At 38.3% G+C, this 20,477-nt stretch overlaps 1 protein-coding gene across 2 annotated transcripts in view; it reads right to left on the bottom strand.

The window, feature by feature from the left end:
• Positions 1–209: 209 nt before the first annotated feature.
• The window catches only part of rabep1 (rabaptin, RAB GTPase binding effector protein 1), a 46,603-nt gene continuing 26,335 nt past the window's right edge, over positions 210–20,477 (bottom strand). The window contains exons 8-19 of one of the 2 annotated variants that reach the window (XM_012864386.3): positions 19,916–20,023; positions 17,927–18,388; positions 16,083–16,187; positions 15,359–15,475; positions 13,513–13,611; positions 10,935–11,075; positions 9,160–9,349; positions 9,023–9,034; positions 5,548–5,603; positions 3,861–3,959; positions 3,618–3,734; positions 210–383 (exon numbers count right to left, since the gene is read on the bottom strand). In XM_012864386.3, coding sequence (XP_012719840.2) covers positions 282–383; positions 3,618–3,734; positions 3,861–3,959; positions 5,548–5,603; positions 9,023–9,034; positions 9,160–9,349; positions 10,935–11,075; positions 13,513–13,611; positions 15,359–15,475; positions 16,083–16,187; positions 17,927–18,388; positions 19,916–20,023 — 1,608 coding nt within the window. In that variant the 3' untranslated portion in view covers positions 210–281. The remainder of the gene's footprint in view (positions 384–3,617; positions 3,735–3,860; positions 3,960–5,547; positions 5,604–9,022; positions 9,035–9,159; positions 9,350–10,934; positions 11,076–13,512; positions 13,612–15,358; positions 15,476–16,082; positions 16,188–17,926; positions 18,389–19,915; positions 20,024–20,477) is intronic. The other variant, XM_012864396.3, reaches the window with a different exon arrangement.

The following is a 20,477-nucleotide window of genomic DNA, read 5'->3' as shown; positions in this document are numbered from 1 at the left end:
CCTCTCGCCCCACAGTCACACATTTAGCTATTTACACATTTTAGTAGTGTTCTTCTTCATTATTCTACCCGAAATGTACGCCGGCGGGCCGGGAGCTCGCCGCGGGCGCCTCGGGTTTCTCGTCCTTCCAAACTCTTCCAGTGTGGTTACGGGCGGCGGTACGGGACGGGTGATGACGTTAGCGGGCCGGTGGGGTGGGGGTGGGGGGGGGGGGGGGGGGGGGGGGGGGCGCGCAGCGAGGGGAACGAAGCCGGAGCCGGTCCTCGCCCCGGGGGGGGCCATCATGTCTCCGGAAGCTGGTTGATGTCGGTCAGGTTGGTGTCGTTCAGGATGACTTTGATCCGATCCAGAGAGTCGGCCTGCCGTATTCGCTCCAGCTGCACCTGCGGACCCAAACAGACGCCAAATTCATCATTTGGAGTTTCCACAGGACGATCCGGGTCGCCCTGCTGGCTTTGCACGACGCCGCAGTGCAAAAGCATCCATGCACTGTGAGCTTTTCCCTGTTCTGTGGCTGACATTTATGCATTCTTTGCACTGTTCTTGCACAAGTCACTATCACTTCACTTGTATTTTTAGTTTTATACATATACATATACATATATATATATATATATATATATATATATATTAGGGCTGGGCAAGTTAACGCGTTAATTTCGCGTTAACTCATTCGACTATTAACGGCGATATTTTCTTTAACGCGCGTTAACGCATGTTGGTCACATGCTTTTATTTTGTGAAGGTCTGTTGCTGCGGTGTAGGGGTTTGAATCAGAACAGTAGGTGGCGATAATGCGCCAATAACCTCGCTGTCAGCCCAGCCTCAGATTCAAAGAGGAAGAAAGGTGCTGGCCGGAAAAAAACACAGCTGACATGCGGAAGGCGGTGTTTCCCGCAGGTACCGCGAGCGAGCTTAGGCGGGGCGAGGCGAGGCGGTGAGTTGGCGGCCGGAACAAGTTTTGTGCGGAGCGGAGCGGGGGGGGGGGGTCTGCATCGACGCCGTCGGTGAAGTCGCTTCTCGTTTCAAAGTATCCATGTATTTTTGCCTGTTTTCCCCCTGCCATTCACTATATGCACGCGAGAAAGCAACAACAAAAAACCGCGTGTCAACGTCAAATAAACGCAAGCATTTCAGTTTAAAGTTCTTCCAGCATGGAATATGACAGAAACAAGTTAGTTGTAACCACTGCCAAGTTAAACTTTGGTATTGAACATAAAATGATAATGCTGCTCCCTGCTGTTACCTCAGAAATTGCCTGTTTTTGGTAGATTTTTTCCCCATAAAGAGAATTCCCTGTCAGTGGCAATAAGCTTTAATTTATTATTATTGCTATTTTTTGTTTTACATGTTTAAGTTGAGCTTTACACTAAATATGTGTTACTGATAAGTGCTACAAATGTTACAACACTTTTGTTCATATGGCAGCAGAACATTAAAATAAAAGTGCTCTTTACACTACTTTTGAATTCATTCTTGGAGTTTGTAAATACAATGCGATTAATCGCGATTAATCAGTGCGATTAATCGCGATTAAATATTTTAATCGTTGCCCAGCCCTAATATATATAAATAACAATGTGTGTATTCTGGAGCATGTAACAAAAGTAATTTCCCCCTGGGATTATTAAAGTATGTCTAATTCTGATTCTGTCACTTTACCGTCAAAGTAAAGTGACGGTAAAGTGACTTTACAGAGAATTGGGTCTCCCGTTCCAATCTAACACAGTTTGAGCTATTTATCTATTTATATCAGTCACATAAACTTATATTTCACCAGTTTATGTGACAGATCACCAAAAAGCAGGGCCTCATTGGGAAGTGGAACGTTGAGCTGTGTTTTAATGCAAACACAAAACAAAAACTAAGAGGCATTTGTATTCAACCCCATTTTTATATGCCTGAATAAAACCCAGCACAACAACCTGCTTTAGTCTTAGACAAACTTTGTCATTTTGTATGCACATGCAGTCGTTGCATACAGCTTACACTGCAAACACAGAATAAACTAAACTAAAAATAAGTTATATTTTTCTTGAAATTAGTGTATTTGTTCTTTATTTGAGCAGGGAAATAAGATAATCTGCCAATGGAATAAGATTTTTCCAGTCAAAATAGGAAGAACTCTTCTCTATCAACTTATTTTAAGTGCATTATATCTAATTATCTTATTTTAGGGGTAAAATTACTCTTTCCATTGGCAGATAATCTTATTTACCTGCTCAGATCAAGGACAAATACACTCATTTCAAGAAAATTCTTACTTATTTTTAGTTCTGTTTTTGCAGTGTACGACAGTGTAAAGAGATTGCAATTGAAACAAAATAACATTACAATATAAAGAGAATGCAACAGTGCAGGAAAAAAAAATGTTTTTTTTAAAAAAGTGTGCAGAAGGATGTTCCACCATGTTTATAGTGCAAAGATAGTGGTGCAAAAAAGGCTTTAATTCAAAAAGTTCAACGTTGGCAGTGCAAAATAATAATGGTGCAAAATGCAGTAAACGCAGTAATCGCCTAATTAGTCGACAGAGTCAATCTAATTTAATCTGCAGATGTTCTGTTTCTGGCCTCAGAGGTTCTTTAGATAACCCAGCAGACGGGTCAGGGAGGAGGTTCTGGTCCAGAGCTCTGATCCATCCATCATCTGGACCTCCTGCAGACCTACCAGGACATGGACGTCCACCTGGACTGACAGGCTGGACCAGGAGAGCATTGATCAGAGAAGCAGGAGGACCATGGAGGCTCTGGAGGAGCTGCAGAGACCCACAGCTCAGGTGGGAGGATCTCTGAATTGAGTCGTTTGGTAAAAATAAGTTCATAAAAAGTCCCTAAGCAGTGAACAGAGCAAACATGTGGAAGAAGGTCCTCTGATCAGACGGCGCCAGGACTGAACTTATTGATCTACATGGAAAACCCTGAACACACCATCTCCAGCGGTTAAACTGGACCTCAGCAGACAGCAGGAAGGTCCAAGTGATTACAGAAAAGCTTTTATAAAGAGAAAAAACTCACCCACATAATCAACAGAAGCAAACTCACTGCAAAAAGGGAACTAAAAGTAAGTAAAATGTTCTTAAAATTTGTATATTTGTCCTTGATTTGAGCAGCTGAATAAGACTATTTGCCAATATAATGAGAATTTCTACCCCTAAAATAAGATACTTAGATATCTTGCACTTGAAATAAGATGATGGAGATGAACTGTTCTTATTTTAAGAGCAAAAATCTTATTCCATTGACAAATAGTCTGATTTACCAGCTCAAATCAATGAAAAATACACTCATTTCAAGAGGATTTTACCTTCTTTTAGTTCCCTTTTTGCAGTGTAAAGTAAACTTTACTTGAAATTAGTGAATTTATCCTTGATTTGAGCAGCTAAATATAATTATCTGCCAATGGAATAAGATTTTTTCCACTTAAAATAGGAACAACTCATCTTATTTCAAGTACAGTATATCTAATCATCTTATTTTAGGGGTAAATATACTCATTCCATTGGAAGATAATCTTATTTACCAGTTTAAATCAAGGACAAATACACTAATTTTGAGTAAATTTCACTTAATTTTAGTTGCTTTTTTGCAGTGCTGCAAACCTGAACACGCCCTGCTTACCTGAAGCGTCTGAGAGAGTTTGACAAAGTCCTTCTGGACCTGCTCGCTGACGTCCAGCTCCGTCTGCAGCCGCTGGGCTTTGTCTCGTTCGTCGAGGACCTGACTTTCTAACGCTCCCTGCGGCAGGAGCACACACAGTCAGACGCCACGGTTCTCAGGTGTTGTTTCAAATAAAATCGGTTTGTTCAACAGCCAAAAGGGTTTAATTTTAATGAAGAGTGAGGCATAGCGGCAGAAACAGACCTTTGCACTGGTGAGCTCTCTGAGCTGCTGCTCCAGGCTCATCTTCATGCGCCGGATGCCGTCCAGCGTCTCGGTCTTCTCTGCTAAACTGCTCTGCAGCTGCAGAAACAGCAACACCAGACGGTCAGGATGACGCGACCTGGTCTGTGCAGTTTCCACAATATTCCTCAATATTCAGTCCTTTTTGATTTTACAAAAATCAAAATTGCGATATATTTCAACCATAATTGCGATTTGATTTAGACTTTTCTCTGCATTAAACCACAAACAACCAAACTGGCCTGTAGATAAAAGATGTTTGTAAACGAGGACTGTTTAAAACAAGAAATGTAACCGTTTTTATTAATCTGAATATTATTATCTAAGAGAACAGCTTGTTGAGTTGGACATCAATCCTTGTTGAACATAAATTGCAGCCAACAAACGAGTCTATGTAATAAACAGTCTGACTTAATGATAGGGCTGGGTATCATCTAGGATGAGCCGATTTGATATGATTCTCTATAAAGCTCAGCATTATTTAACTCAAATATCGATATCTATTACTTTCAAATTAATGCTCAAAGTCGTTCAATCAACAAAACCAGCCAAATATTATATTTATGTTACATTTATTGAACACTGATATATTAACAGGAAAACAAAGTGCATTTGGTTCAATGCATTTAACGTATCACAGAAAGCAAAAATGTGCCCAAATATCTGATTTTAGGGACGTAGGAGCTTCTAAAATCCTGTCGGCCGTTTCGCTAATTCGTCTCACTGCTCTTCCTCGCTGTGAGCAGTAATGGCTGTAATATCGCCCCCTAGGGGTTGGGAGGTATATCGACATTGAAAGCCAGAATATCGATATTAAATTGTTTTTAAAAACATTGATATTAATCTTTGTATCGATTTTTATGCACAGCCCTACTTAATGCTGTGGTGAGATTCCTGAAAGTTTCTGGTATAAAAACATCTGATTATATGAACTCTAAAACAAATGATAAAATTAGATTATCTCTCTGCTGCAGTTCTCTTCCCTTCCATGTGGAGCAAACCCACTTTAAACATTTTACCGACACCTAAAGGACGCGTCTGATCTATTAATTGTTAATTAATTGCAGACCTCTGCAATTTGGAAAATGCATATTTTGAAATTGTGATTATATTGCAAATGTGATTAATTGTCCAGCCCTAATAAAAGCAAGTAGAAATTTCTTGAAATCAGTGTATTTGCCCTTTACTTGAGTAGATAAATAAGATTATCTGCCAATGGAATAAGATTTTTGCCCTTAAAACAGGAACAACTCATCTCTATCATCTTATTTCAAGTGCAGTTTATCTAATTATCTTATTTTAGAGGCAAAAATACTCATTCTATTGGCAAATAAATGTATTCATCTGCTCAAATCAAGCTCAAATACACTCAGTTGAAGAAATTTTACTTACTTTTAGTTCCCTTTTTGCAGTGTAAATCCCAAATTAAAGCCAGAAAAACCAGACTGCTGGATGTTCTGGTTTATTTCCAATTAATTCTCTCCAGACTGAGAAGGAACGCCGCATTCAGGCCAGAATCTTTTTAATCACATGACGCGTTCATATCCTGAATTATTTCCTCTAGAAAGATGAGATTCATTTACTGTTTTCTAGACCACACACGGCTTCGCTGCTGCAACAACATTTCATAAAAGAGAGGCAACATCACCTGCTCCTTCTCTGCCTTGATGCGCTCCAGCTCAGTCTTCAGGCTGGAGAAAGACGCTGTGGAAGGAAAAAAACAAAAACAAAAACAATCAACAAAAGAGGGGATCGTTAGAGGACCGTGGAGCTCATCCGAAACCGTTATTCTCCGTGGAGTTCTTTGCTTCACATTGATGAATAATTCAACAAAGCGGCAGCGCTCAGGGACATTTTTGTGCTTCACTTGTGTTCAAAAGGCAGCGAGAGATCCAAACCAACCAGATGCTAAAAGTTAACAAACCGACCGAACCTTCAGCGCGAGGCTGGACCGTAAAAACAACACGAAGATATTCTGTGGATTCATGACGGCAAAGACCAAACAGCCCCTCAGAAAACTGAGACGACACCCAGAAGCTGGACAGAAGAAGAAGGCTTTGTTATGATAATAAAGAGAGCCTCTTCCTGGACGGTGTGGTGGCGTTTGATCAGTGACGCATTTACTTTAGTGAAAAGATTTAAAAAAAGGTCAAACCTTTACAGGATCAAACATTTTAATTTTATTTTCTAAAGTTAATATAGATATCTGATTGTTTGAATTAGGAAACTAATACACTCACTGCAGCAATCCTGTGCTTGGTAGATCTAAATAAACAATATTTTTATTTTGTTGGTAACCCTGAAATGTTTACAGTAAATTAAACGTTTCTCTTTCTATTTCATCTACACCCGTTTTGTTTTGTTACACGTTTATTTCCTTTGTGTGTTTTGGATCAAGATTTAAAAAAAGATCAGTTTTTAATTTTGAATTGTGTGAAATAAATTTCTAAATAAATGCGTACAGTCCTTGTGACTTAGATATGATTTCCTCTTTATGGTGTATTTTTTTTGACTGATGCAACTTATATTCCGCAGCGACTTATAGTCTGAAAAATACGGTTAAGTGCAGGGTGCCAAAAATTTTATCTGGCACATTTTTATGGCTTTAATTGAAATTAAGTATTAAGTAAAAAAAATTGCCTTTGCTTTTTGGTGTCATTCCAAAAACAGACAGAAGGAATTAATGTGTTTAACAAAACACTCCCACAAAATTTGTGGGAGAAAAGCTTAATTTCTCTGGAAAATTTTAAAAGCCAACACTTTTGGTCAGGAATATAAATTATATACCATAGCTTGGTTTGACAAAAACAAACTGATCAACATCAAAACAAGGCATTTTCCTGCATTTAAAGATCTTAAAAGTAACCTAAATTACTTGAAAAGGTTTCATAAAGAGGTAGAGATTCAGCCAGGAGATCCCTACTTGGTTTAAAGTCCGTGAAATGGTATTAAAACCCCACCTTGGGCATACATGACTAACTTATCAAGCAGGCACAGAAAAAGCCACATCTACGGATACAGCACTGTGCAAAAGTCTTAAGTCACCCCTCACTTATTGTATTATAAGAAAGGAGATTCTCAGAATATCCCAGAATTAAAGCAGCAAAGGTTCAAAGAAAACCATTAAAAGACCTCCAGGAAGCCTAGAGGACCACTGATCAAGACGTTTATTAAAATGCGGGGAAGAAATTCTGGCTTCTTAGTATTAAAGTACCAAGAAATAAGGGGACGTTTAAAGGCGTTTGCACTGTACCGTAAAATATTACCAGTGAGATTATCAAGGACACAGTGAGGTCAGTTTTTTTTCACAGCAGTTATCAAAGGTGAGGAAACAAAAAAGCTCCATGTTGCCTTGAAGCCCATTATTGTCAGTGTTTGCAAAAAAGTATCGACAGGTGTGAGTGGGCAGCAAACGGCCAAATGCACTGAATCATGCAAACTTTAAAACACACACACAAAAAAAATGCAACAGAAAAATGTTACAATCACAGAAAATATACAGAAGACCTAAAAACAATAGCAAGTGAAAAGATTTTTAAAAAAACGGAAGGGCACCGGACCACTAGGGGGAGCCGACCACCAAGTCAGGCGGGATTTGAGCTTGAATGAAACCCTGGAGTTTTTTTACCTCAGACAACTTAAGATAACATCCTATTATTATTAAGAGAATATGCAGATTCATTTCATATTTCGTCCGATTCCATTTCACTTGTGGGCTTTCTGTATTTACTATCTGACTTTTTAATGATTTAAAAATAAATAACCGGTCACTGATAATATTTGAGTATAGAAAGCAGTTATGCTTGTTTGTTCACACACCGCTCGGCTGTTTGTTCCATACAATCCCCTCATCACTAATGGCTCTGCTTATGACACTAAATCACATTTTCAAATAGGGCTGGACCTTTAACGTATTGTTTTATAGTTGTCTTGAAAAACTCCTCTTTGTGATAAGAATTTGGATTTATCTTCACATCGATAAAATCCAACTAGTGGTGTCTGAAACCCCCAGAATTGCTATTTTCTCCACTGTTGGTTTATTGAGGGCATCAATCATAATAAGTTGAAGTTACTGTGTGCAGCTTGGTAAAAAAATAAATACATAAATCACACTTCTTAATGTAACTTGAGCCCCAATGAGTCATATTTCGAATTTTGTTTTACTATATGTTACATCTTTAAATGTTTTTAAGGACAGTATTAGTGCCTATTGGGCAATAATTGACATGCAGTCACAGCCACAGTTACCTGAAAAAGACTGCAGGAAGAACTATGCGCCACAACCTCATGACAAAAATAATTTATTTACAATAGTTAACAGCTGAAGCTTTAACTTGATGCTCAGAATAAAGTTGGAGGGAAGAAAAAAGGTATGTTTTAGTTCTTTTCTTTTTTTAAACATTTAGCCACAATCTTTTAAAATATAACATCAGCATATTTCATAGGTAATATTAGCAATGGTCTGATCCCATGTGACTTGGTGGTTGTCTCCCCCTAGTGGTCTGGAGCACTTCTACTTTATTTAGAGCCAGTTTGCGGCATTTTTAATTTTGCTTCTTTCTATCTTCTGGGGTTGCATAATTTTTCTTTTGTTAATTTGTTTTGGAGTTTGCATCATTTTACTTTCTTTGATTGGATAATTTTAATTCATTAATTCCTTCTGGCTGTTTGAACCTGTCACCCAGTGTAGTATTCAGATCTCTTGGACTTTCCCACATTTTGTTGTCCTGTTGAAACCACAGCGTTAATGTGACAGACCATCACAGAGGAGTGCATGAATGTGCATGGTGAAAGCAAAAAAGTTTTTTATTGCTTTTTAAATATGTTTTAAGACAAAATATTGTAAAAAAAATAAAAATTAAAAAATTAAAAAACATTCTATGCAGGTTTTGTGAATTTGGATTTAGCCTCTTTACCCTGATACCTCTAAATGATAACTTGTGCAACCAATTCCACTTAGAAGTCACCTAAATAGTAGATAAAGTCCACCTGCACTGCTTTGCACATAAATTAAACAAAATGTGAAAAAGAGCAAAGAATGTCAATGCTTTTTGCAAGGAACAGTGTGCTTTTAACAAACCCGCAAGCTGTTAAATTAAGCTTTTTCAAACTTATTCTCATACCTTCCAAGATGTCTGTACGACAACAATCAACGGATGTAAAAAAAAAAAAAAAAAAAAAAAGGCAGAAACAGAAGAGGGTTTTTAAATAATGCCCATAAAACAGCTTGATGATTGCCATTTACCCAGCGGATTCTCACCTATCTCCTCCTTACAGCCCTCGATCTCCAGCTGCAGGGTGTCCTCCAGGTTCTCCTTCAGACACTGCTCCGCCTGGATCTGCTCCTTCAGGAACAGGATCTCAGCTTTCAGCTTCTCCTCTATGTGATCGGCCGCCGTCCGCAGCGCCACGATGTCGTCCCGCAGCTGCAGCACCAGGACTTGCAGATCCTGCACAAAATCAGGGTTGGGAGCTAATTAACTCGTCTTCTAAAGGTAGGAAGCAAACGAGTTTGGGTCGAAGTAGTTGGTCCTACAGTTGTTTCACATTTATGTTATACAGTTGTTAAACATATCCTTTTATAGCTGCTATGTACGTACTAAATAAATAATTTATCAGAAAAAAAAAATGTCCAGAAAAAAAGCTAGAAATCTGACTGGAACATCCACCTCCGTTCCTTTTTTTTATGCACTAGGAGGATAATTTAGCAAGCTGCTAGGAGTAACAGTGTGGGAGTAGATGGGAGCTTAAAACAGATTCAGGAATAATCTAAAGGATATCATCATCACCCTAAGAGTTGGCGGCGCGTGAGCTACAAGAGTGCCAGGCATGTTTCCATAAAAGCAGAACGCCTCGCTGTAATAAATATTTTCTACTGGTGCATCTCAATAAATTAGATCAACATTAAGAGATTATTGCGTTGCAGAAATTCAACTAAAACAACCGAACCTGAAACATTTTCCACTGCAAAAAGGGAACAAAATGTAAGTAAAGTTTTCTTGATATTAATGTATTTGTCTTTGATTTGAGCAGGTAAATAAGATTATTGTAAGAAAAGCCTCGCCTTTTTGGTCCAGAAAATACAGCACAAATGTGTCAACAGCACCCTCTGCTGTTTGGTCTGTACCTGCGTTCGGTAGTATGATGAATACTATTAACAAACCCGTAACAAAATACAACACTTAATGAAACTGAAGTTTATCTTTGATATTAATGGTTTGATATTTTGCCATATGAGGTTCATAGTTAGTAAAACATCGAATGCAGGTACGAATAGGACTCGATGATAATCCAATAACAATATATATCGATCAATAGACGTATATCGATAATAGAAAAAAAGGCCAATAAAAAGTTCAATAGAACAAAAGTTTTCCTTCCTTATGCATTCTAGTCATGTAGGTTAATATTACATCATTACCTCCTCCCAACCAATCACAACGCAGACCCAGGAACCAAGCTCCGCCCCCTTCTAAGAGTTCAAAGAGCACGTGTTCTGTTTTCTTTTTTTTTCTTTTTTTTACTTACAGTTTTGGTAAAAAGTTGGTTGAATAAAGGGTTGAGTATGAATTATCAACATTGATCAATATGATTTTGTTTTTTATCGATATGCTATTTTTTCTATATCGTCCAGCCGATATGTACGAGTCGGGCTAAAAGCCATTTACATTGTCGTTAACACACTGCCTGATCAAAAAAAAAAAGCCACCATCAAAAAAGTAGAGAAAAAAATAAATAAAAACGGTCACACGCGCTAATATTTCGTTGGACCGCCTTTAGCTTTGATTACGGCACGCATTCGCTGTAACCTTGTTTCGATAAGTTTATGATTTATTCCCACCTGGCAAGCAGTAATTATCCAACGGGAGGATCGTACCTATTTGCTTATGTAAGTCCAGGTGGTGACTATTTTTTGGCCAGGCAGTGTATTATGTAGTTTAAAAAGGGTGGGGGCAACATAAAACATTTAGGAACCACTGAATTAAAGTAACCCTGAACCTGCTGAGGATCATTCAGAGTGCATTAAAGACGTACCTGCACAGTGTTGGGCATCTGGAAGTCTTCTTGCTGCTGCAGTTCTAGATGCAGCCGGTGTTTACCCTGCAGGCTCTCGTTGTCTCTCTGTAGTCGGCTTAGCTCATCCGCCACCTGCTCCCTCGACTTCAACAGCACTGCCTGAAAGAAACAAGAAAAATAAGTGAAATAAAGTGGAATAACAAAGAAAAAAAATCCTTTCACTTCTTGTCATGTAGCTGCCCGTCTTTTTTTCTAACCCCCTTTTCTATAAGTAACCCCACAACAGCTGATTTCCCAGCCAGATCCTTTGTTTTTATATTTCCTCTAAGGTGTGGATTTTCAATCATGATACGATTTAAACCCATAAGTTTAAAGTTTGCACATCATGTCTAGCAAAGGATTATTAATATTAGTAAATAACTACATATATTATTTAAGCATGTCGTTACACAGATGGAGTAGCAATTTATTAAATCTGACCACATTTAAGTCCTTATTTTCATTTTGGATCACGGACTTGCAAGGAGATATTTGCTGCTAATGCATACATGTGCACGTTGCAAAGAGGGATCCTTCAAATAATGCATTTGTATATATATATATATTTGGTATTACGTGTTGTCTTTATTTAATAGACGCAAAGCGTAGAAAGGGTGGCTGGAGAGAGGTGAGAGGAAGCAAAAAGCACATGAGAGAAGTGGGTCTTGGAAATTTTGGTCAGCCTCAATAATAGGGGCTGCCACATCAGGACACCCAGCAGAGAGAGAGCCTAATGTTGTACATTATTATGCCCTAAAGAAAAACAAACAAACAAGGATTTTATCTTTTGTTATTATTCACACCCTAAACCAGCTAAATGTTAAATAAATTGTACATTAACAGAATTTATACAGTGCTTTTCTAGTTATACTGACTCACTAATGTGTACACATCCATACACTAATTCAGAGATCAATAGGCAACCTGGGGTTCAGTGCCTTGCCTGGGGGCTAGGGTTGTCAAAAAAAAAAAAAGTAAATGTCTCAATATAATCAATGCTAAAATAAAATAAAAATATTAAAAGATACTCATTTGTGTAAAGATCAATATAAACTGACCGATTCACATCTGCCCAAATAGTCACACTTCTTCTGACATGTCGAGTACCGCCAGAAAAACGTCTAGAGTGTGAAGCTACACTAGAAGCTAATGCTGGATGCTAACGCTAGAAGCTAATGGTAGAAGCTAACGCTAGAAGCTAATGGTAGAAGCTAATGGTAGAAGCTAACGCTAGAAGCTAATGCTACAACACAGATGTTAGACAGGAAAACTTAAAAAGTCAGTAAAGCTCCTGTATCTGCAACAGTGAAGTAGCCAACCTCCCTGACGACATAGGCTAACGCTAGCTTTTTAAATGTTAGCTTCACAAACAGCCCAATGACGGAGTTCTGTCTCCCCTATTAGTTCTGCTCCATTCTGCTGCGGTAAGAATTAATGCAGGAAAATGTTAATCAGCTGACAGCTCAGTCGGCTATTAAATAGTGCAGCAACGAAACAAACCAGTGCACTCCTTTCATTGCGTCGCCATTTAGCTGTAAAGCTATCAGAGGCTAATGTGGCTAACAAAAACTATTGGTCTGTATCTCTAAGTAAAATAACTAATAAAAATTGGTCTGTATCTCTAAGTAAAATAACTAATAAAAAGTAACTCTTGTTAAAGCAAATTTCAAGACTTTACCATTTTTTCAGGTTTAAATCAGATTTACTACAAATATTAATTTCTTTAAGCTTTGATATTTTATAGCTGCAAAACCTATTGCTTTGAAACCAAAATGCTTACGTTATAATGGGATTCATGTTTTTTCTTAACTTTTCAATAATTTTTAGAATCCCTTTATTTACCTCTTGCTTCTTTTATTTTCTTAGTCCTAATGGCCTTTTAAACAACATGCTTTTATTGCTATTACTTTTCTAATTTATTTCAGACTAAGCTCTTTAAGCTTTGATATTTCATAGCTGTAAAACCTATTGCTGTAAAACCAAATCTGTTACATTTTGATGGGATTTATGTTTTTTTCATAACTTTTAACAATTTAATCTCTTCATTTTCCAACTGCTTCATTTATTTTCTTAGTCCTAATGGCCTTTTTATTGACATGCTTTTATTTCTATTACTGTTCTAATTTATCTCAAACTAAATCCTTCAAGTAGCTGGTGGGAGCTGTTGCTTTCTACTTGGTTGCATATTTATAATTAAATATTCCCCTTTAACTTTCCAATAAGCCCTCTTTTTAATTGTTGTCAAACTTGAACAAATCAACTTGAAATAAAAGTCCGATCAGCGACGATATAAAGACGCGATGATGTGCAAATATGACATCCTAAACGGCTTGTCTTATGATCTCGTGGCTGTGAAGAAGAGCGGTGATTAAACGGTGAGGGTGATATAAAAACAACAGACAGGAGCTACAAGCTGCCAATTAGCTTTGGCTGCAAGAGATCAACAAAGACAAACTGGTGATGATTTCCAGGCTGGCTGGCATCTTTTATTTGCTGATAATAGAGTCATCAGGCAGGGACAGGCAGTGTGGCGTTAACAGCTGAACATGCTGCTCACCATCTGTTCCTGGGTGTTCCTCTTAGCCTCACCGAAGGCCTGCTGTAGTGTGCTGAGCAGCGTTTCTGATTCCTGGACTCTCTGCAGGAGGGCTGACACCTATGAGAGGGGGATGTATGTTAGAAAGTTACACAACTAAAGGCTGAGAAGCAAATATTGACATAAAATGTGTCTAAAATTGAAATTTAAAAGAACTTTCCACTGTTTTTCAAACAAAACGTATATCAAAAGCTCATTTTGGCTTCTCCTCAACTAAAAACAGAAAGTACCATGAATGGATGATGACGCATTAGCTAGATCATGGTGTCGGATGGACTATTGAAAACAGGACAGACTATTTTATTGGAGAAAATAGTCATGAGGAACTAGGACTGGGTGATAAATCAATTTAATCGATTCATTCAAATAAATTTTTTGGAAAAAATCAGGATTTTATTTTGCAAATGCACTCATTGGGCTTCCATGAATAGAATAGCATACAATGCTGAATATATGTTTAGGAAAATATGGTGTAAAGAGGAAACTTTTCTATTTTTTTTTACCATATGACAAGACACTTTGATTTATTAATTTCCTTTTTTCAGGTTGGTTTGAAGTTACACAAGTGAAGCCTGTTCTCAGCTCATTGTGTAAAACCATTAGCAGCAAACATTTTGTTATATTTTCAATGTTTACAACAATGTTTCACAGCTTGTGTTTAGTTGCCCTTTGAATTCAGGTCACCTCCCAGATGAAACGTTTGAAATAAAAGCAACTTTTTTAAAAATAATTCCTTAAATTTCTTCTTGTGAAATGAAAAGGAGGGAGGAAAATGGATTAATCAGGTTTGATATAATAAAATTGGTAATTTTATTTTTAAGCCCTATGAGGGACTATGTCAAATGGATGTTTGTTGCAGAGTGAGAATCTCTGCAACAAAGATCCCAGCATTTTACTGGGATCGCCTGCTTGTATAAAGTGGTCAGATTTGGCAAAATGACTGACATGAAATGGAAAAGAGCAAGAAAAAAGTCAAACCGGACTGCAGGGAAGCCCAATGTACAGCTCTGAGAGGAGAACAGAGGACTGTTGAAAAGTAAATTAGTCCCTGGATCACAGCACAAATAGGGGGACTTTAAAGCGCATTGCCGCAGATTAATGCATTATTCTCTCTGCGCATCTTGGTGCTTTACGCACCAGCCTGGAAATGAGAAGTGCTGTAGCAATAAAAGAGAGGAGATGGCATCACAAGCGATCTAGATCACATCTAGATCACCTTTTAGGCTACTGACATTATCATGCAATACAGAAAAATACTTTCTCTCCTCTTTTATATAAAATCTTTGTAAATTTCTCCACTTTTTATTTATGATTATCCAAGTTTTTACTAATCATTTGCTAACTTTTATCTTACCAAGATAAAATTTGTAGTATTTCACGAATTCTACGATTTTTTGCCTCCTAAAAGCTACTTTTAGTCTTTGAGAATAGGGGAACTGGTTTATATTAACGCACCTGCTGATGTAGCTAACACTTTAAGGTAATATTTATATGGATATGAATAAATATGAATATTTGTCAGCCTGGGAGCACATTGTGTAAAGAGCACTGAAGTTTCAGCCCAAGATGGTCAGGTGAACAATCTCTTATTCTTTAATTCAATCATAAACAAATCGTTTAAGCTCAGAATTTGCCCGAGTATACAGAAGTGAATAGTTGTTAAATCGTATTAGTGTAAAAGGTTTTTAACTTTAAATCATCATCTGCAACTTGAACATTTCAATAAAAATTAAGATGGCATTAATATCAGCAAAATACATGTATTTTTAGTGCTTTAAACGTATCATTAGATTTGCAGTATACAGACCTTAGTGGCAGTTTCCTCATTTCCTACTTTTACAGAATCTTCTAGATTTTGTTTCTCTGTCATCGTCGTCTCCAGCTGATCGTTAGCCTGGCGAAGCATGACCTGCAGCTTCTTCACCTGAAGGGGAAAAAAAAAAAAAACGTTGACACAAAGCTCTTATTTGACAGACTATGGTTGACTTCCAACCCAAAAAGCATCTCAGTTAAATTATGACGACGCTTCATGAAAAACAAGGAAACATCGTCTCACCAATCGTGCCTGTACTCACAGTGACGACGGTTTTCACAAGGACTTTAAATCAGGTTTAACTCTAGACATTTCGCAGACTAAGCCTGAAATCGTAACTCAGTTTCATGGAGCGATTGAATTGAAAATGTTAATATCAGCTTAAACTCCATTGGGCAAACGGAACAATTTAAATAAGAGAAACAAACAGAGGTGCCCAGTGGAGGAAGCCCTAAACATAAAACAGGATCAGAACCGTTTAAACCTGAGCTAAGTTTGCTTTTGGTGCAGAATATTATGTCTCGTCTGTTATTCTGCTCTTTTAAAAAGGAAACTTTCCTCTGAGAAGCTGATGTCGACCGGGTTAGCTGCTCCTATAACCATCCTGCTGCTATTTGCTGCTATTATGCTGCTATTTCTTTTCACAACAGCAACAATCGTGCCTTCATAAAAGAACAACCTCTCTGTGAGTTTTCATCGGTAAAGAAGAGACACGAACCTGGTCTCGTGTTTCGGCCTCCTGCCCCTGAATGGCCTGCAGCTGCTTCTCGTAGTTGGAGCACATGTCGCAGCGTCGGCCGAGCTTCCTGCCGGCGTTCTTTACCTGGTTGAACACCAACACGACACAAGTCCACATCAGCACCCATTACTAGGGTTCTAACAATACATCGATATATCGATTAAACGATTAACGATCCAATTAAACTGGCACAAAATGATAATATCGATCCATAATCCGTAATTTTTGAGATACGACTCTATTTTGAAATTCGGGCATGAGACCATCAGGATTTCTTTTTAGCGTAACGGTGGATGGCTGTCGGCGCTACTTCTCTGAATGCATTCCTACGGCGAAGCGCTGCGTAGTGAAGCTCGAAAAGAGCTGTTCGTCAAGCTAATAAATAATAGCGTTAGCTAATATTTTTCGGGAGGTTTATAGCTGCGCTGATATACATTCAAGAGCTTTATTGACTTTTCTGTGTTGCTCTCAAACATCCGTGTCATAAAGACTCAGAAAATTAGCGTAACGGTCTAATTTCAACATAACTTTGACAACTTTTAGCGTAACGGTCCACTACACTGAAATGCGCTGGCGAGAACCCTGACTATAATGGAACAGGTGATCTATTATCATCGTTATCATTAATATATTAAAATTAGAAGAATATTGGGTGACACTTTATTTGAAGGGGTGTACATAAGACTGACATTACACTGTCATAAACATGACATAACACCTGTTATGAACATAAATGACTCTTTATGAATGTTTAGGACTGTTGTCATTAGGTAAATTATGACACCATTAAAGCAAAGTTGACATTGTTTAAAATGTCTTTGTTATGACAAGCCCTTAACTTAACAAAACCCCAAGCCTTTAATTTAACCTAATCCCAACTCAAGCCCTAAACTTAACCTTGTCTCTGTTAATGTCAAGTTGTCATAACAAAGACATTTTAAACAATGTCAACTTTGCTTTAATAGTGTCATAATTTACCGAATGACAATTAATGACAACAGTCCTAAACATTCAAATAAAGTGTAACCGAATACTGTTTTTGATTTAAACGCCTGATGCATCTAACAACGTAGAAATAAAATGGTCAAATCATATTTTGTTTTGGGAGTCGATATCAATGTAAATAATAGCAGATGATATTGCATAATATCGATCACATCAATCTAAAATCGGAACACACTTTGTAATATCAGCAAATATCGTACTGTAATCCAAACGAATCGATATAACATCGTATTGTGATAAAGATGGTGATTTACACCCTTTCTCGTTATGTGTGGGGTTCCTCCAGGCCTCATTCTGACCCCTCTCATGTTTTAACTAACGAAGCTACCTTTGCTTTCTGGAAACATGCAAACTGACGTAAAAAAGTAACTTTGCAGCCATTTTTGGATAAAATATAAATGACATGAAATCCCCGAATGTATCCAGATGATCCCGATGTGACTCAGTCAGACTGCACTGCAAAAATAGAACTAAAAACAAGTAAAATTTTCTTGAAATGAATGTATTTGCCCTTGATTTGAGCAGGTAAATAAGATTATTTGCCAATGGAATAAGAGTTTAGCACTTAAAATAGGAACAATTCATCTCCATCATCTTATTTCAAGTGCAGTATATCTAATTATCTTATTTTAGGGGTAGAAATACTCATTGCATTGGCAAATAATCTTATTTACCTGCTCAAATCAAGTGTAAATACATTCATTTCAAGAAAATTTTACTTATTTTTAGTTCTCTTTTTGCAGTGTGAATTGGCCCTCGATATTACCAATAAAACGAATAAAAAGACTGATTGGTAGGAAATATGGTGGGAGCTGTACCTCTTGCTGCAGCAGGTTCCACTCGGTGTCGCTGACGAGCCGGTAGCCTGCAGGCGGTAAATAGGCGGTGTCAGGAGCGTTCGAGATGCTGGACAGCAGCGACGCCGTCTCCTCCTGCTCGGGCGTCATAGCTTTGATGGCTTTCTCCTGGTCTTTAGTCAACAGGAAGTGACCCGCAGTCAGCTTGATGGAGCCGATAGACGAGGTCTCGGCAAAGCTACTGTCCGCCATGCCGCAGTCCGCCCCAACTAGGGGCCCAAAGTCCGATTCGTCCAGGTTGCTGGCCGACTTGGCCTTGTGGTTGTGACCGCCGAGTCCCTGCTGCGACGACAGCGAGGAGCCGAGGCTGTCGGTCGACTGGACTCTCCGCAGGTTGTCCTTGTAGGGGTCCGAGGGGCCCCCGGCCACGACGTCGGTGTCTAAGGAGTGTATGGAACCATGAGCGCTGTGGTTGGCATGAGGCTGAAAGAGGGGGAATAAAAAAAAGAAACAAGGTCTCAGAGAACTGACAAATTAACAGTTTGTGTTAAAAAATTGAAAAATGGATGAAAGAAGCCGTCTTTGTCAAAACAGTGAAACAGACACTGAACAGCGGGGGAGGATAGCGGTTTCAGCTTTCCAGCATCTACACGCCGCCGCTGACACTCATTCCAAAGAAATTACATAAGGAGTGTCATCAGGATTCAGCTGAACAAGTAAACAGCTCACACCAAGCAATAGCCTCTGCGCTGCAAAAAGAGAACTAAAAATACGTACAATTTGTGCTGGTGTTCTATTAGCTGTGACATCATCCAGGGGAGGCAGATCATCCTCTATTACCATCTAACATAGAAAGTACTCCTGGGTCAATGTGAGCTTCTGTGCTTTCTGTGTCTCTGCTCTGTCTTCTTAAGTTGAATTAAATAGAAATAGCAGCTGTAGATTTCTCTGCTGTCTCTGTTTTCCACCCTGGACCGGTTTGGGTTTTCTGCCCCACAGCATGTTTGTGAAAATAATTCTCTCAACATTCAGGGAGAGGCTTTGCACTACAAAAACGGAACTAGAAATAAGTAAAATGTTCTTAAAATCAGTGTATTTGTCCTTGATTTGAGCAGGTTAATAAGATGATTTGCCAATGGAATAAGATTTTTGCACAATTTATCACCATCATCTTATTTTAAGTGCAGGATGTCTAATTATCTTATTTTAGGTCAAAATACTCACTCCATTGGCAGATAATCTTATTTACCTGCCCAAATCAAGGATAAATACACTAACTTTAAGAACATTTTACTTATTTTTAGATCCGTTTTTGCAGTGTAGTCCTTACAGCCGCCTTTAGCTACCATTACTTTATTAATTTGCAGTTAAAAGTCAATATGTTGCATAACTACACAGTCATGAAATTCAGGTAACGACTAAAAAGTCTTTAATTAATACCAGCAACCCAATCTGAGATCAGATCGAAAGGAATTAATTCTAAATCTTGAGAATCGGATCAATTCTTTACATTTTTATCTATACTCAGCCCTACACTGCAAAAATGGAACTGAAAATAACAAAAATTGTCTTGATAGGAGTGCATTTATCCTTGATTTGAGCAGGTAAATAAGATGATCTGCCAACGGAAATAGATTTATGCGCTTAAAATTGGAACAACGCATCTCCATCATCTTATTTCAAGTGCAGTATGTCTAATTATCTTATTTTAGGGGTCAAAATACTCATTCTATTGGCTGATAATCTTATTTACCTTCTCAGATCTAGGACAAACGTACTAATTTCAAGACATTTTTTGTTATTTTTAGTTCTGTTTTTGCAGTGGGAACGTTGGGACAGAAAAGAAGAATATGAGCGTAAAGCTGCGAGGAACGTAAGACAGAAGGGCAGAGCATGAAGGTGAGGAAGCTCACATTACCACAAGGGAATATAACATGACGTAGGACAAAGACAAGCTGCTGTGTGCGTCTCAGGGAGGCGGGGGGGAGTCAGATGACATGACACTCGTACCTCCTCAATGCTCAGCCCCAGGAAGTCCTCCAGAGGCTCTGTGTTGTCTCCTCCATCGTCCTCCTGCAGGTCCTTCACCAGGCTCAGCCTCTCCTTCTCATCCTCCTCCTGCAAACCGAGGACAAGAGAATAAAATATCTTTAGCAGGATTTGTCACAACAATAATCTACTCAGACCCTCACTAAGTGCCGTCTTTATTAGATAAACCTGTGAAAATCTAATACGATCCAGTCATCGAAGACAATAACGTCAAGTGATGCCGAGCAGCAGTCAGGAGGGCTTCGTCTAACCGGATGATGCATATTTGTTCCCTCACTGCAAAAACAGACTAAACTAAACTAAAAATACGTTAAAATGTTCTTGAAATGAGTGTACTTGTACTTTATTTGAGTAGATAGATAAGACAATCTGCCAATGGAATAAGACTTTTGCACTTAAAATAGGAAGAACTCATCTCCATCAACTTATTCCAAGTGTATTATATCTAATTAGCTTATTTTAGGGGTAAAATTACTCTTTCCATTAGCAGATAATCTTATTTACCTGCTCAAACCAAGGTGAA

This window comes from Fundulus heteroclitus, chromosome 11, assembly GCF_011125445.2.
Source record: "Fundulus heteroclitus isolate FHET01 chromosome 11, MU-UCD_Fhet_4.1, whole genome shotgun sequence".
Taxonomy (NCBI): Eukaryota; Metazoa; Chordata; class Actinopteri; order Cyprinodontiformes; family Fundulidae; genus Fundulus; species Fundulus heteroclitus.
This window is presented reverse-complemented; position numbering and strand designations above follow the sequence as displayed.